General features: G+C 39.0%; 1 protein-coding gene across 6 annotated transcripts in view; it reads left to right on the forward strand.

Annotated features, from left to right (window-relative positions):
- ClC-c (chloride channel protein 3) overlaps positions 1 to 17,725 on the forward strand; it is a 378,652-nt gene that overhangs the window by 309,855 nt on the left and 51,072 nt on the right. For all 6 annotated transcript variants that reach the window (XM_090383982.1, XM_090383981.1, XM_090383980.1 and 3 more), the window contains one exon: positions 2,239 to 2,353. In XM_090383982.1, coding sequence (XP_090240108.1) covers positions 2,239 to 2,353 — 115 coding nt within the window. The remainder of the gene's footprint in view (positions 1 to 2,238; positions 2,354 to 17,725) is intronic.

Raw genomic sequence — 17,725 nt, forward strand, 5'->3', positions numbered from 1 at the left:
GACCACCGTAGTCACCTTTACAAAAGCAAAAACCTTTCCCTTTACCATTAATGGTAGTTACCTCTTTGAGTAAATCCCACTTCAGCACACTGTGATCACTGCCACCTAGTGGTTCCTTTATCTGCTCTTAATGCATAAGAATCACTACTGATAATCAGATCAAGAGTATTACTCCCTCTAGTTGCCTCCCGAACATGCTGATGTAGAAAACAATCATCCAGTAAATCCGCAAAAGCCTTGCTAGTGTGCGAGTGAGCAACCCACAAATTCCAGTCAATTTCTGGGAAATTAAAATCCCCCATTATAATACACTCTGATATACTGGCCCACTCTATTTCTCTGAACAATTGCTCATTATACTCATCAGATTCATTATTCCTATAACACACACCTACTCTCCTTTTTCCTTTCCCAGTGCTTATGTCACACCAAACAGACTCAACATTGCATTGTCCACCAACATCAATTGGATGCACTTCCTTAGATTTTGTGTTTCTTAACTAACAGCATTACTCCTCCTCCCTTCCTCACCTGTCTATCCTTCCTGTTCATATTGTACTCCCCAAATTCCAATTCTGTACTGCTTATGTCTGTGTGACACTATGTCTCTGATATCCCAACGATATCTACCTTTGATGTCTTGACTTGCACTTCAAGCTTATAAAATTTATTAACTATACTCCTAGCATTGGTGTATATGCAAGTATACATTGCACCTGGTTTTACTTTTATTTGCCCTAACACAGCCCATGTATTTACTTGTTCCACTATGACTCCCAGCAGTCCACCACGAAATACGGAGGATGCGGAAAGGTCAGTAAATGACCACCGCATATCCTGGAGCAATATGGCCTTAGTTGCTAATGCTCCTATAAACCAAAATAACAACAACAATCCCAGCAGTCCTGGAAATCCGCATTGCCTTGCTTTCCAGGCTGCTGCTGAATTGCATTTCAATAGAAGCAGTGCAAGAATCACTTTCACCTCCTCTGCCAGCGCTACTGTTAATCTATTAGTCCATGTATCCCCCCAAGCTAACAGTTTTCCGACTTGCCTAACTCTGCCTTGATAGCATCAGCAAATATTCTTGCACCCTTTCTATTTAATTTATAAATCCTAAAAAAGTTACAAATTTCTCCCTTATGGTTATTATTTCTTCCTTCTCCCTCATTGGTGATACCTTGGCTTATTGTATTCAGCCATGGAAAAAATCAAGGAGTTGCTCTTGAGAATTCTATGGCCTTTGTGTTTAGAATAAAGATCTTCTAAGCAAGATTTATGGTTTGTTTTCCGATTTTGGCAGGATAGCCAGTGCTTGCTTGCGCGTACACACACACAGAGTTTTTATGGCCCTCTGACTTTGTATTTCTCAATTAATGCTGGGAATTCCCAAGATTTTCTCCTTTATAATCCACTCTTTTTCATCCTTGTGTATTATTGATTTTCTTCCATTGATTTGAAATCCTGTCAGTAGTTCTGCTATTGATATGAGTAATATGCTGCATTCCACTTTCAAGTTTGACCGGCTGTGCTCTTAACAAACACTTAAACTTCTTGAATACCTTAACTGTCTAATGGGTGTTTGAAAATAATAAACAAGCACTCTGTTGCATTTTGTTCAAAATATTCACTCAATATTCTTAGGAAAAAATGCAAGAAATTGTTTAAAATTTGTACTTAGTACTATTCTTTATTTTGATATTTACTAGACACAAGATTGAAAAGTATATTTAGTAACAGCAATTTTTTTTTATTCTAAAAAAAAAAAAAAAAAAAAGTCTAGTTACTTTGCTTTATCAAAACAAGCAGTGATACAAATTGAAATTAAAGTTGCCCTTTTATATATTTTATTAAAGTAAAACAAAACAAATTTGATTTTTGTGAGTAACAAATTAAATAATTTTGGATTGTCCACGCTTTGATATTAGAAATTTAAAAAAAAATTGCTAATCTTTTGATGTTAATAACAAAAATGGGATATGATGTAGTCTTGTCCTAACATAGTTCAGAAGATGTAATTTTTTGTATTATTTAATTACCATTACATATTTAGCATTTCTTTTTATAAATATGCATAAATACCAAAAAAAAAAAAAAATATTGGTGTTTTTTTTTATCTTTTTCACTGGAGTAAGTTTAATGAATCTGTATACTTTGTTAATTCATTATGTTTCTAGCCTGCTGAATGTCAACTTACTTTTTGTAATACTTCAAATTTTAAAAAAAATTTAATTTCAGTATCTCTTGTGGTGATAATGTTTGAGCTCACAGGTAGTGTGAATTACATTGTTCCATTGATGGCTGCTGTTATGGCAAGTAAATGGGTTGGAGATGCATTAGGTAAAGAAGGCATGTATCCTTCACATCATTTTAAATTTAAATTCTTCAGAATATATTTTATTTTCTTAATTAATGACTGTAGATATAATGCCATCCCAGTTATTTTAAAGTCTGTGATGAGTGAATTAAATACACATGATGTTCACCAATATGGAAACTGTACTTTAGGAATTGACCATTTCTGCTTACATATGCAGTAACACTTCATAAATATGGTATTCAGAAATATGAAATTTTCAAAAATCTTACACTTTTTTAAATTTATTTTTATGCTAAAAATAATTTAGAAATTACACAGATCTGCACTTCATTGAGTACTGTCACCTCTCATGATTATTGTAAATATGTGTGACTATGGGAAGCTTTCTTAAAAATTTCTGAAGTGATGTTCATTGATGCAAACCAAACTCTGCAATGTATGTAACTCTTTAGTTTCTCCTAATTGACTGGGCGCCTCCGTAGCCAGGTGGGCAGGAGCAGCAGTGCGTAGCACGTGCTTCTTGATTAGACCGGGGTTCGAGCCCGTGACCACCAAATACGGAGGATGCTGAAAGGTCAGGGAACGACCACCGCATATCCCCGGAGCAATATGACCTTAGTTGCTAATGCTCCTAAAAACCAAATACAGTGAAACTTCCCTTTAACGGACAGCCATGGGGAAAGAGAATGTGTCCGTTAGAGAGAAGTGTCCGCTAACAAGAAGTCTGAGGGAGAAAAAAAAAAGAAAGAAAGAAAAATCGTTAAACGTTTAATGTAAAATTAAATTAAAATATATACAGATATTACACAATATTTTTGTAAATAATATACATACAATTGCACTATGCATATTATGACTTTATCTTAAGAAAAATACATACAGTAATCACTTATTTTCTTCTGCACCTTCTTCCGGCTGATAATTTTGTTTTCAACATTTGTTTGGAGTGAAGAAACCATCGAAAGTCCTTCAGTATCTTCTTCAGTGGCGAAAAACATTTTTAAACGATTGATTTGTATGAGCGCTTCTTCTATTTTCATTGGTGGTTCGTCGTTAATATGTTCTTCTACAGAATGACCTCCTTCCATTCCTTCGTCCTCATGAGGAACTTCTTGAAAAATATCGATGATAATGTCGTTGATATCTAGAGCACCATCTTCTGTAGTGAGGTTCGAGTCTATATCTTTGTAGCCAGGGTCACTTGTAGCGGAAGTATCGTACATTATCAATAGATGTTGAAGTTCTTGTTCTTCTTGGTGCTCCACATTGCTGTTCACAACTTCAATTTTTGCGTTTGAGAAGCCAGACTCTACAAAACAGTTCACGACAGTTTGTTTTCTAATTACGTTTACTGAAGAGGAAATCCATTGAATCGCATCTAGGATGCTGAGTTTCTTTGCAAGGTCACTCGCACATGTTACATCGTTCATGTTTGCAATGAGATGTTGTCTTAAAACACGTTTTCTGTAGTGAAGTTTAAAATTTTTTATTATCCCTTGATCCAAGGGCTGACACTCTGCAGATGTGTTTGGTGGCAGATGTGTTTTATTAGACTTCCAGTCAATATTCAAAAGATTCAACTTTATGCCCTTGAAACAACGAGGATTTTGTGGTTTTCCTATAACAAGAGGTTGTTCAAAGTCTCCCAGCATATTTGTACACAATAGTACAGTCAAGCGTTCCTTAGAAATTTTTCCGCCCTGGCACTTTTTGTTTTTTAGACTCATTGTTTTTTCAGGAAGAGCTTTAAAAAACAATCCTGTTTCATCACAATTGTAAATATCCTTAGCTTCAAAATCACGACATAAATCTTCCAATTTGACGGTCCACTCTGTTACAACCCCAGTATCAACAGATCCACCTTCACCACTTACGGTTTTCCAAGAAATTTTATGCCAAGTTTTGAACTTGTCTAGCCATCCCACAGAAGCTTTGAACTCATTTACTCCCATAGATTTCGCAACCTCCAAAGCCTTTTCCCTAATAATAGGCCCATTAATGGGAATTTTTTTAGCACGTGCGCGACAAAACCACTCATACGTAACATTGTCAATTTGAAGTCCAACAGTTTTCGTGAATGATTTTTGAACCTGATCATTTCCGTGTTACCAAAATTGTTTGAGCAGTTCATTTTTTTTCTTTAGGATGTTGCTTACCTGTGTCTTCCCGATTTTGAATTTTGCAGTGAGATTGCGAACACTGTTTTTTTGCCGATCATACGCATTAATGAGTTCAACTTTATCTTTTAAAGTTAAATGTTTACGAGAAGACATTGTGCACTTCACATGACACTGAAAACAAACTCAAAAGACGAAAGGCCGACAAAATCCCCCCCCCTGCACACACCTTAGAACTGCAACATAAACCTTGATAAAATTCAGAGAATCGGAAATAGAAAATAAACACACGATTGAGGCAATACGTGGAAGAAACATTCCTAGAAAAAGGGCAGTGAGCTCGCCCGCTGTCTGTTTTGGGGAGATCAAATTAAGTGCTAATCTAAACGAAACAGTGCAGATTGCCTGTCCGCGTCCGTTACAGAGAATGTCCGTTAGACAGAAGCTGAAAACACGTTAAAACCAATAGAGGAGAGTTGGGGAATTTGAAAATGTTTGTTAATAGATGTCCGTTAAAGAGAGGTGTCCGTTAGGAGAAGTTTCACTGTAACAATAACAAACCTAATTGCCTGACAACTTCTATTATTCACACTGTATGCCATGTAAATTTATAAAGTGAGTTTTTTTTAATGTGATTAGTAATTGCCTCATTATGCATTTGTTTCTTGATTGCAGTTGGCAGTTTAATGCATCATTATCTCAGAAAACTTTTCCATGGCTGCACAAGCAGTGATCATTGGAGTTTCCTGAATATTGCTGCAAGCCTTTAGTTAGTATTTGTATTGGAATAACCAAGTGATACAAAAGTAAACTTTTTATGTATGTGCAAGAAACAAGTAATAAAAAAATTGAATTAACAACACTATCAGACATATTTGGCTCTTTAAGCAAGATTTGTTGAGACATCCAAAATTTCATTAAAATTGGGTCAATAGAAATCTGTCAGTTATTTATTTCTCTTTTTTAATACATGTTACATAGGCTATCCATGTAGTGTATATTATGTTACTTGCAAATATGCTTGAAATATTGACACCTCTTAAATCCAATTGAACACTTGTGGGATGTTTTAGAATGTCCCACAACTGTTCAGTTGGATTCAGATCTGTGTTAAAAATGGTAATCCTCACATTATTCTTCTCAAACCACTAGCTGAACTGAATATGTTTTGTGATACAGCATTGTCATGCTGATACAAATACAGTAAACCCTCACTAATCCAGTTACAGTTAATCTGGATGTTGGATAATCCGGGTCAAAATGCAAAAAATTCTGTTCACGGTTGAGTATCGTACTTTGAAAGACACAGGATTTAGGAAGGCAGATGAGTCACCGACTGCACAGAGAGAGATGGAACATATATCACATTGTTTTGCGTGTTGTTCAGTATTGTTGTTAACTGTCTGATGGATGTTATTGCTTATATCACTTCATTTGTGTACTTCTTTATATGCATATATGCGCATAAGTTAACATTTTATATAATATGAGTTTATATAATTGTTGGCTAAACCACAACACCACTGCCTTGTTCAGGTCCTCATATGTAGACTGTTTCATCGCTTTTCGAATAGTCATGCCTCTAATGCTATCAGATGTGCTTGCAAAATCTAATAGCTTCCCTTTCTTTTTTTACGATGTTGCATATGATTTGGTCATTAACATTATAATGGTCCATTAAAGATTTAACAGATGCACTGTTTTCAAACTTTTGAATAATTTCAAGTGTGTGTTCAGTTGAAAGCACAACTCCTTTGCGTTTACCTATCATTTTCGTGATTTCTAAACAAAAAAAAAAAAAAAAAAATTAATACAAATACTGACATAAATAACGAAACAAAACTTGTCTTTTTTTGGTGCAACGGAACACAACAATCCATGTGATGCACTAAAACAACTAAACATCTGTTCTCTTTTCATTGTTTTTTTTTTAACGGCAGGTGTGAGACAGTGGGGATTGCATGATGATAGGTACATTATCTCCCAATCACGACTTATAATGCCACTTTTTGTCGCTTATTTATGACTTGCAAAACATCTGTTTTTTTTTTTTATGTGAAACCCAAACACGAGAGGTATTAGAACCTATAGTACTTAGTACCGTGCTTGGGTTGGAGGTTAGCATTAGCATTAGTAGAGGCATTTGATGCAAGAAAGCAAGCTTATGCAGCATCAGCCAAAAAAAAAAAAAAAAAAAAAACCCACTTCCGCTTCACCCCTCCGTTCGTTCAAAATACCTGTCCAGCTGAGCCTTAAACTTATTTAGGCTATCAACCTCCACCACAAGGGATGGAAGTCTGTTCCACCAACCAACCACCCGCTGGCTAAAGGCAAATTTCCGCACGTCTATCCTACATCTGTCATTCCTCAATTTGAATTTATGCCCTCTCAGGTGATTTTTCTGAGCTAGAGGAAGAATCCCATCAGCATTGAGCATGCTTAAACCATTCAAGGCTTTATACACCTCTATCAGATCACCTCGCTGGTGCCTAGTCTCCAGACACTGTAATTTGCAAAACTTAAGCCTTTCTTCGTAAGAGCACCCCTTTGTTCCATTCACTAATCTTGTTGCCCTTCTCTGCACTCGTTCCAGCAGCTCTACATCCTTCTTGAAATGAGGCCTCCAGACCTGTATACAGTACTCTAGGTGTGGCCTGACCATTGCCTTATACAATGGAATAATCACCTTATCCCTGCTGGAAAAATTCCTGTATATCATTGACAATACTCCATGAGCTACTCTTGCCGCCCGTCTGCACTGCTCAGAGAACTTCATATCTGCCTGCACAACCACCCCCAAGTCCCTTTCATTCTCTACCACTGTCAGTGTAGTACCACAGAGTTGATACGTTGCTCTGGGGTTGCTGTTTCCCATGTGTAGTACTTTACATTTGTCAATGTTAAACTTCATTTGCCACCTCTCAGCCCATCTGCTCAACCTTTCCAGATCCTGTTGCAGCAGCATAGTGTCAGTAGTGTCCTTGACAACCCTGCCAACCTTTGTATCGTCTGCGAAGTTGAGAAGATGAAAGAAGATATTTGTTGACATTGGACTTGAACTTTTGTAGATTATAATTTTCAGGAAATACGTATGAAGGAAGGTTGTACCAGAAAACGGCAGTTGAATGAATAAATGAGGAAGATGAAAAGTTCGTTCTGTGGGTTTGAAGTTGGACAGAAAACGGATGTTGGCTGGTGGCGGCATGTGTTTGGACTGTTTTGAAAAGAGAGAGCGGGAATTATAGAAGCCAAGTCAGAAGAACAGTGCCCATGGAAGTATCTGTAGAAGAGGCATGCAGCAGAAACAGTACGTCTATGAGAAAGCGAGTGGAGAGACTCTGTTAGAGATGAATCATTAATTAACCTAACTGCCCTCTTCTGAATGGAATCAAGAAGCCTGAGAGAGGTTTTGGGGACACCACCCCAGATGTGGGAACAATATTCCATGGCAGGGTGGATTTGCGATTTATACAGAGCGAACAGCTGTTTGGAAGAAAAGTAATGCCGAGAGCGAAAGAGAAAACCAAGTTTTTTTTATGCAGAGGAAGCAATATTTGTAATGTGCTTGTGCCAAGAGAGATTAGAAGTCAAGGTAATCCCCTATAGAGATATATCATTTTGCCTAGAAATCAGAGTGTCACTAAAGATAAGCATAGGAGCAGAAGAATCCTTTTTGCTAGATATAAGACAAGACTGAGTTTTACAAGGGTTGAAATCAACTAAGTTGTCTTTTCCCCACTGGAGAATTACCTGAAGATCGGCATTTAAGGAATTGCTAGCAGATTTTTGAGAAGTTGAAGCTGATTGAGCAGAACAAGGTTTCTCAAAATGGAAAGTTGAATGCAATGTGCTATCATCGGCAAAACTATGGATAGGATTTCCAGTCAATGGAAGAAGGTCATTGATATACAAGAGAAAAAGAGTGGGGGAAAGAACTGAACCTTGGAGGACACCGGCATTAGTGGAGAAGTTAGAAGCCAGAGAGCCATATACCATCACCCTCAGTGAGCGATCAGAGAGAAAACTGGATAACCAATTACTAAAAACAGTTGGCAAACCATAAGATGGAAGCTTGTTTAGAAGACCTTTATGCCAAAAACAATCAAAAGCATTAGAGATGTCAAGAGCAACTACTTGTGTTTCACCGTACCTTTCCATTGAATTAGTCCATAAATGGGTAACATAAGCCAGAATATCACCAGTGGATCAACACTGACGGAATCCATGCTGGCGATTGTTGATCAGATGGAAGGTTTCTAGGTAGTTTAAGAGTTGGCGGTTAATTGATTTCTCCATTACTTTAGAAAGAGTAGAAGTAATTGCAATGGGACTATAATTGGATGGGTGGGATTTGTCACCCTTTTTAAGAACTGGCTGGATATGAGCAAATTTCCAAGCAGAAGGAAAAACACCTTTGAAATAAGAAAGTGAAAAAAGGTGGCAAAGAATAGGAGCAAGTTGAGGAGCACAGGTTTTGAGAACAAGTGAAGAAATACCATCAGGCCCTGGACCTTTCTTACCATCAAGATTCATCAAAATCCTTCTGATATCCTTTTGACGGAAGACCACAGGAGGCATTGAATGGAGCGTGTTGGAAATGGTGGGAGGTGTTTTACCAAGATCATTAATACAGGAGTTGGAAGAAAAATGGGATGCTTGCAGGTCAGCTTTATCTTTGGCTGAAGTGACAATAGAACCATCTGGGTTGGACAGAGGTGGGAGCAGAGATGGGCAAAAGTTGCGGCCAAGACCTTTGGCAAGAGACCAGAATGTACGGCTACCATTGGGGCAAGAAGCACGTTTTCTACTCTTATCCTGTTCAAACTCTAGTTTGGACTGATTAATAACTGCTTTACAATTGTTGCGAGCTTTGGTGTAGGCAGAAAATGAAACTGAAGAATTAGAAACAAGCCAATTACTATATGCAACATTCTTCTCTTGAACAGCCTTAGCACATTTATTGGAAACACAAGGTTTAGATAAAGGACGAGATTTTAAAGTGGAGTGTGGGATAAAGGATTCCATTCCTTCAAGAATAATTTCACTGATACGATCTGATCAAACGTTGACATCAGAAGTTTTGAAACAGTAATCCGACCAAGGAAAAGAAATAAAGAAATCATGCAGGTCATCCCATTTTGCATTGTTGTAATGCCAAACAACATGAGGTTGGAAATAGCCATGAGATAAAGGTTCTATTGGAGAAGAGACAATTACCAAGTTGTGATCTGAAGTGCCTAAAGGACCTCTCACTTAGACCGTGTACTTAGAAGGGTTGTTTGTGAGAAAAAGATCAAGTGTATTCGCTGTATGATTAGGATTGTTCGGTATTCTTGTAGGTAAATGAACAATCTGTGCTAGGCCATTAGTAATTGCAAAAGCCTCAGCATCTCGACCTGCTGGGTCGGTGTGACTAGAAAACGGAAGCCAGCTGGAGTTGTGAACGTTAAAATCACCAAGGGAAATTACCTCGCTGTTACGAAAGTTGGACTGGAGAAAGTCAAGTTGCAATGAGAGGAAGTCAAAGAGCTCCAAGTTAATAGTGGAATTTTTTTTTTTTTTTTTTTATGTGAACCCCAAACACGAGAGGTATTAGAACCTATAGTACTTAGTACCGTGCTTGGGTTGGAGGTTGAGAAGACGAAAGAAGATATTTGTTGACATTGGACTTGAACTTCTGTAGATTGTAATTTTCAGGAAATACATATGAAGGAAGGTTGTTCCAGAAAACGGCAGTTGAATGAATAAATGAGGAAGATGAAAAGTTGGTTCTGTGGGTTTGAAGTTGGACAGTAAATGGATGTTGGCTGGTGGCGGCACGTGTTCGGACTGTTTTGAAAGAGAGAGCGGGAATTATAGAAGCCAATTCAGAAGAACAGTGCCCATGGAAATATCTGTAGAAGAGGCATGCAGCAGAAACAGTACGTCTATGAGAAAGCGAGTGGAGAGACTCTGTTAGAGATGAATCATTAATTAACCTAACTGCCCTCTTCTGAATGGAATCAAGAAGCCTGAGAGAGGTTTTGGGGGCACCACCCCAAATGTGGGAACAATATTCCATGGCAGGGCGGATTTGCGATTTATACAGAGTGAGCAGCTGTTTGGAAGAAAAGTAACGCCGAGAGCGAAAGAGAAAACCAAGTTTTTTAGATGCAGAGGAAGCAATATTTGTAATGTGCTTGTGCCAAGAGAGATTAGAAGTCAGGGTAATCCCCAAAAGAGATATATCCTTTTGCCTAGAAATTGGAGTGTCACTAAAGATAAGCATAGGAGCAGAAGAATCCTTTTTGCGAGATATAAGACAAGACTGAGTTTTAGAAGGGTTGAAATCAACTAAGTTGTCTTTGCCCCACTGGAGAATTACCTGAAGATCGGCATTTAAGGAATTGGTAGCAGATTTTCGAGAAGTTGAAGCTGATTGAGCAGGACAAGGTTTCTCAAAATGGAAAGTTGAATGCAATGTGCTATCATCGGCAAAACTATGGATAGGATTTCCAGTCAATGGAAGAAGGTCATTGATATACAAGAGGAAAAGAGTGGGGGAAAGAACTGAACCTTGGGGGACACCGGCATTAGTGGAGAAGGTAGAAGACAGAGAGCCATCTACCATCACCCTCAGTGAGCGATCAGAGAGAAAACTGGATAACCAATTACTAAAAACAGTTGGCAAACCATAAGATGGAAGCTTGTTTAGAAGACCTTTATGCCAAACACGATCGAAAGCCTTTGAGATGTCAAGAGCAACTGCTTGTGTTTCACCGAACCTTTCCATTGAAGTAGTCCATAAATGGGTAACATAAGCCAGAATATCACCAGTGGATCGACACCGACGGAATCCATACTGGCGATCGTTGATCAGACGGAAGGTTTCTAGGTAGTTTAAGAGTTGGTGGTTAATTGATTTCTCCATTACTTTAGAAAGAGTAGAAGTAATTGCAATGGGACGATAATTGGATGGGAGGGATTTGTCACCCTTTTTAGGAACTGGCTGGATATGAGCAAATTTCCAAGCAGAAGGAAAAACACCTTTGGAATAAGAAAGTGAAAAAAGGCGGCAAAGAATAGGAGTAAGTTCAGGAGCACAGATTTTGAGAACAAGTGGAGAAAAACCATCAGGACTTGGAGCTTTCTTAGCATCAAGATTCATCAAAATCCTTCTGATATCCTTTTGACGGAAGACCACAGGAGGCATTGAATGGACCGTGTTGGGAATGGTGGGAGGTGTTTTACCAAGTTCATTAATACATGAGCTGGTAGAAAAATGGGATGCTAGCAGGTCAGCTTTATCCTTGGCTGAAGTGACAACAGAACCATCTGGTTTGGACAGAGGTGGAAGCAGAGATGGGCAAAAGTTGCGGCCAATAGCTTTGGCAAGAGACCAGAATGCTCGGCTACCATTAGGGCAAGAAGCAAGTTTTCTACTCTTAGCCTGTTCAAACTCAAGTTTGGACTGATTAATAACTGCTTTACAATTGTTGCGAGCTTTGGTGTAGGCAGAAAATGAAACTGAAGAATTAGAAACAAGCCAATTACGATATGCAACATTCTTCTCTTGAACAGCCTTAGCACATTTATTGGAAAACCAAGGTTTAGATAAAGGACGAGATTTTAAAGTGGAGTGTGGGATAAAGGATTCCATTCCTGCAAGAATAATTTCACTGACACGATCTGAGCAAACGTTGACATCAGGAGTTTTGAAACAGTAATCCGACCAAGGAAAAGAAGAAAAGAAGTCTCGCAGGTCATCCCATTTTGCATTCTTGTAATGCCAAACAACACGAGGTTGGGAATAGCCATGAGATAAAGGTTCCATTGGAGAAGAGACAATCACCAAGTTGTGATCTGAAGTGCCTAAAGGACCTCTCACTTCGACCGTGTACTTAGAAGGGTTGTTTGTGAGAAAAAGATCAAGCGTATTGGCTGTATGATTCGGATTGTCCGGTATTCTTGTAGGTAAATGAACAATCTGTGCTAGGTCATTAGTAATTGCAAAAGCCTCAGCATCTCGACCTGCTGGGTCGGTGTGACTAGAAAACGGAAGCCAGCTGGAGTTGTGAACATTAAAATCACCAAGGAAAATTACCTCACTGTTAGGAAAGTTGGACTGGAGAAAGTCAAGTTGCAACGAGAGGAAGTCAAAGAGCTCCAAGTGATTAGTGGAGTTGGGAGAACGGTAGAGACAACAGATGAATTTGACACAATGAGGTAGAGAGATTTTAAGCCAGAGAAGATCAAAGAGAGGAGATTCCAAAAATCCAAGTCTCTGGCAGGGAATATCAGAATGGACATATGCACAAGTACCACCTTTGAGGCGAAAGGAATCATACAGCGAATAATTTGGGCATCTGAGATAAGCAGAAGTTGAATCAACCGATAACTGAGATTCTGTCAGAAAAAGTACATGGGGTGTGGCAGACTGCAAGTGGAAATGGACATCGTTGAGATTAGAATTGAGACCACGTATATTTGTGAAATGAATTAGGAAGTCCTTGGGAGGTTTAGATCTTTTCGCAGATAAGCTTGCTCTATTAGTTTGACAATTCATGGTGTATTCAATAGTAAGAAAAAGTGGGTGGGACATGCTGTATGAAGTAATGAAATTTTTGGATATGCCGTACACCTGGTAAAATATACCCAGGTACTTGACATAACGTGGCCTCGACAATGCTCTCCGCATACACCCTACTCGGACTCCCTCCAGTCACTATCTGGCAGAGTAGAGGTAGCAAGCTTACACACTAGCTGATCTGGAAGCCTCTTAGAGTTTACCAATAGGTTCGGTCCAGTGTACTAACTAGCGGCCGGCCTGCCAACACCGTTTTAGAGCTGTACCCTCGAAATGTAAGGAATATTGGATCTCACCACGACGTTCTTCATAACCTCAAAAGTCATCAATCATACTGCATGATGGAAGAGATAGGGAAGGGTTGATCGGAACTTAGCTCTAGAGACTAAACATGGGTTCCACCATTTCAAGCCTCCAATAAGCAAAGTGGTGGTATTTCACCGGTTGATGTGAGTCATCTATTACCTAGTACTGCCTGGTAACATAGAGGGGTGGCGTTCCTCCATGTGGTGTGGGCGCCACACCTCGACCCCTGCTTACGTTGGTTCACACCTGGGTGGTCACCCACCATGTACTTGTGCAAGGAGGTTATACCCAGGATTACTAACAGTCCCACCATTGTGAAGGTGCAAGCAGAGGATTTGGCTGTCACAGACTATCTGGACTTCGCCGAAATTGGGTCCACTTGACTTGAGTGTTACCCGAATATCAGTTCCATCAGCGTTTTAGACTCCCAGGTAGCAAGTACAGCTTGTCTGGCCTATCTGAGAGAATATCTATACTGAGAGAATGTTTATACCTATTATGTTTATTTCTTGTATTTTATGATTTCTGGTGCATATATATTTTTTTTATTTTGGAGTCTTGAAGTGTCCCAGTAAATCGAGAGTCTGTTGTACAACTTCTGAGGACCGCCTCCATATCTAGGTGGGCAGGAGCGGCAGTGCGTAGCACACACTTCTTGATTTGACCGGGATTCGAGCCTGTGACCGCCAAATACGGAGGATGCGGAAAAGTCAGAGAATGACCACCGCATATCCCCGGAGCAATATGGCCTTAGTTGCTAATGCTCCTAAAAACCAACAAACAACTTCTGAGTCTTCTATCGATGGATAAATGTAGTCTTTTTACAGTTTTTAAATAAAGTCTCTACAGTGATATTTTTTTATTTATTTTCATCAGCACTACCTATATCATTAAATTTTCTGTTTATTTGTGTTCTAAGTTTTTTTTTTTTTTTTTTTTCTTTCTCCTTTTAGGGCAATTTTTTGCTTCACTAATCCGGATGACCATTCTCCCTAATTAATCCGGATTAGCAAGAGTGTACTATATGTGCCATACGTCAAAGAATTGGCACACTGTAAGTAAGGCAGAATTTTCAGAATATCACATTAAGCAATTTCATTTGTGATTTTATCTGTGAAAACCAGTGTACCAAGTTCAGACTATTTAAAACATGCCTTAACCATGATACCGTTACCACTGAATTTCATTGTTAATGCAATACCTGGTTAATATTAGTATATTAACCAGGTATTGCATTAATAATATAAGAGTATTGCTCCCTCTTGTCTACATCAGCATGTTCGTGAGGCAACAAGAGGGAGCAATACTCTTGATCTGATTATCAGTAGTGATTCTTCATGCATTAAGAACCTGCAGATAAATGAACCACTAGGTGGCAGTGATCACAGTGTGTTGAAGTGGGATTTACTCAAGGAGGTAACTACCATCAGAGGTAAAGGGAAGGGTTTTTGTTTTCGTAAAGGCGACTATGATGGTCTGAGACAGTATTTAAATTCTATACAGTGGGACCAACTGATGATGTTACCAACAGCAAACTCAAAATGGGAAGCATTCAAGGAACTAATCTTGGAGGCTACCAGGCTTTACATACCAACTAAGAAATATTGTTCAAGGTTTAGGCCTAAATGGTTGTCAGATGAACTAATGAGACATGTGGCAGAGAAGAAAAATGCATGGGATACATACAAATTAATGGGTGACATGGAAGCCTATGATAGATATAAGTTGGTCTGTAACCAAGTCACAAAGGAGATTAGGCAGGCAAAGGCAGACTATGAAAAATCCTTGGCAAAGGATGCAAAGAAAAACAGAAAAGAGTTCTTTACATACTTGAACTCGAAAAGGAAAGGGATGAATCAGATTGGTCCACTGGATATTGATGGTTCAACAGTTGAGGATCCTGCTCAGGTGGCTAACAATCTAAACGAGTATTTTGCATCTACATTCACGCATGAGGAGTTATTCAGGAAGGAGAATGATGTAGGTAAAGTAAACATTGGCAGTGAGCTGGATGATTTTGTAATAACTGAGAGGAAAGTGGAGGAGAGATTGTTGAGGATAAACATAAAAAAGGCACCTGGGGTGGATGGGATCTATCCAGTTATATTAAAGGAGGCAGCAAAGGAAATATGCAAACCCCTAGCAATAATTATGAGAGCTTCTTTGGACTCAGGGGAGGTACCCATAGACTGGAGATGTGCAAATGTAACCCCAATTCACAAAGGAGGATCAAAGGCTGACACAAGTAATTATAGACCTGTTAGTTTAACTTCTGTTCCAGGTAAATTAATGGAGGCACTGGTTAAAGAAGCACTGCAGGATCATCTAGACAAGAATTCAGTTATAGCTCAGACGCAGCATGGTTTTGTTAAGGGCAGGTCTTGCCTGACCAATTTGATTGGATACTATGATGTAGTCACAAAAGAACTGGATGCAGGGAATAACTTTGATATTATATATTTGGATCTTAGAAAGGCTTTTGATACTGTTGCACATGGAAGACTGCTGCACAAATTGGAGCAATGTGGCATTGGAGGCAAATTGCTGCTATGGATAAGGGGATGGTTGAGTGGCAGAAGACAGAGAGTGGTAATCAATGGACACTGCTCAACGTGGACTAATGTTATTAGTGGAGTTCCTCAAGGTTCAGTGTTGGGTCCGTTGTTGTTTTCGGTGTTTATGAATGATATTGATGATGGGATATCAAGTTTAATGTCCAAGTTTGCAGATGATACAAAGGTTGGCAGGGTCGTTAAGGACAATACTGACGCTATGCTGCTGCAACAGGATCTGGAAAGGTTGAACAGATGGGCTGAGAGGTGGCAAATGAGGTTTAACATCGACAAATGTAAAGTGCTGCATATGGGAAACAGTAACCCCAGAGCAACGTATCAACTCTGCGGTACTACACTGACAGTGGTGGAGAATGAAAAGGACCTGGGGGTAATTGTGCAGGCAGATATGAAGTTCTCTGAGCAGTGCAGACGAGCTGCAAGAGTAGCTCATGGTGTCTTGTCAATGATATACAGGAATTTTTCTAGCAGGGATAAGGAGGTGATTATTCCCTTGTATAAGGCAATGGTAAGGCCACATCTTGAGTACTGTATACAGGTCTGGAGGCCTCATTTCAAGAAGGATGTAGAGCTGCTGGAACGGGTACAGAGAAGGGCAACAAGATTAGTAAATGGAACAAAGGGTTGCTCTTACGAAGAAAGGCTTAAGTTTTGCAAATTACAGAGTTTGGAGACTAGGCACCGGCGAGGTGATCTGATAGAGGTGTATAAGGCTTTGAATGGTTTGAGCATGCTCAATGCCAATGGGATTCTTCATCTTTCTCAGAATAATCACCTCAGAGGGCATAAATTCAAATTGAGGAAGGACGGATGTCGGATAGATGTGCGGAAATTTGCCTTTGGCCAGCGGGTGGTTGGTTGGTGGAACCGACTTCGATCACTTGTTGTTGAAGTTGATAGCCTAAACAAATTTAAAGCTCAACTGGACAGGTATTTCGAACGAACGGAGGGGTGAAATGGGAGTGGTTTTTTTTTTTTTTTTTTTTGGCTGATGCTGAATAAGCTTGCTTTCTTGCATCATATGCCTCTGCTAATGCTAATGCTAATATTTGGGTGAAACAGTTCTTTATGCATAAACCACACAGATGTATCAGTCTGTTATCTCATTTGTGTAGTATGATTTATCAATCCATGTCACATTTTGCCACTGCCCTTGTATCTAATGTTTCCATTCTCTTAGTATATGAGCAGCCACATGACATGGTAACCCATTCTATGAATATGTTTTTATGATGGTTGTTGGTCATACATTTAATGCAGTTCTGTCATCTGGCTTCAGAGTTAGCTCATTTACAATGGCTTTTCTCTATCTGTGAATTTCAATTGTCGGCTTGATGTGGGATGGGGAGAGGAGTCATTAATGGCAGTCTCTGTGATATGGTATTAATGGTTGGTTTACCTTTTGTCTTCTCTTGGTGTACAGTATGTCCAAGTGATTTTGGGTGGCCTGCCCTTTATGCTGTCTGGTGAATTTACATATCTGCTTTGTAACAGCCTATTATGATACCTGTTTGCAGTCAGTTTTCTTGTTACATTTTGTCCTCTCTACCTGTAACTGAGTGTGCATACCTCATTATGTTACTGCCATTTATCTGTCATGTGATCTCTGGAATTAACCATTACTTCTCAAGGGTAAAGGGTCCTTGTACATGTTGGAGTATTGTGTGTGCATGTTTTTTTTATTTAAAATTATTTTTTTCTTGTACAAGATACATTCTAGTATTTACTGAAATTAGTGACAAAGGAGGTTTATAAATTAGTACTCATGCAACAGAAAGCTGTTGGTTAAATGACACCTTGAAATTTTATTTGTTAATTCAAGTTTTTAAAAAATGCACATCAG

The sequence above is a fragment of the Mastigoproctus giganteus genome, chromosome 10, assembly GCF_048544385.1.
Source record: "Mastigoproctus giganteus isolate SK-2022 chromosome 10, ASM4854438v1, whole genome shotgun sequence".
In the NCBI taxonomy this organism is placed as follows: domain Eukaryota; kingdom Metazoa; phylum Arthropoda; class Arachnida; order Uropygi; family Thelyphonidae; genus Mastigoproctus; species Mastigoproctus giganteus.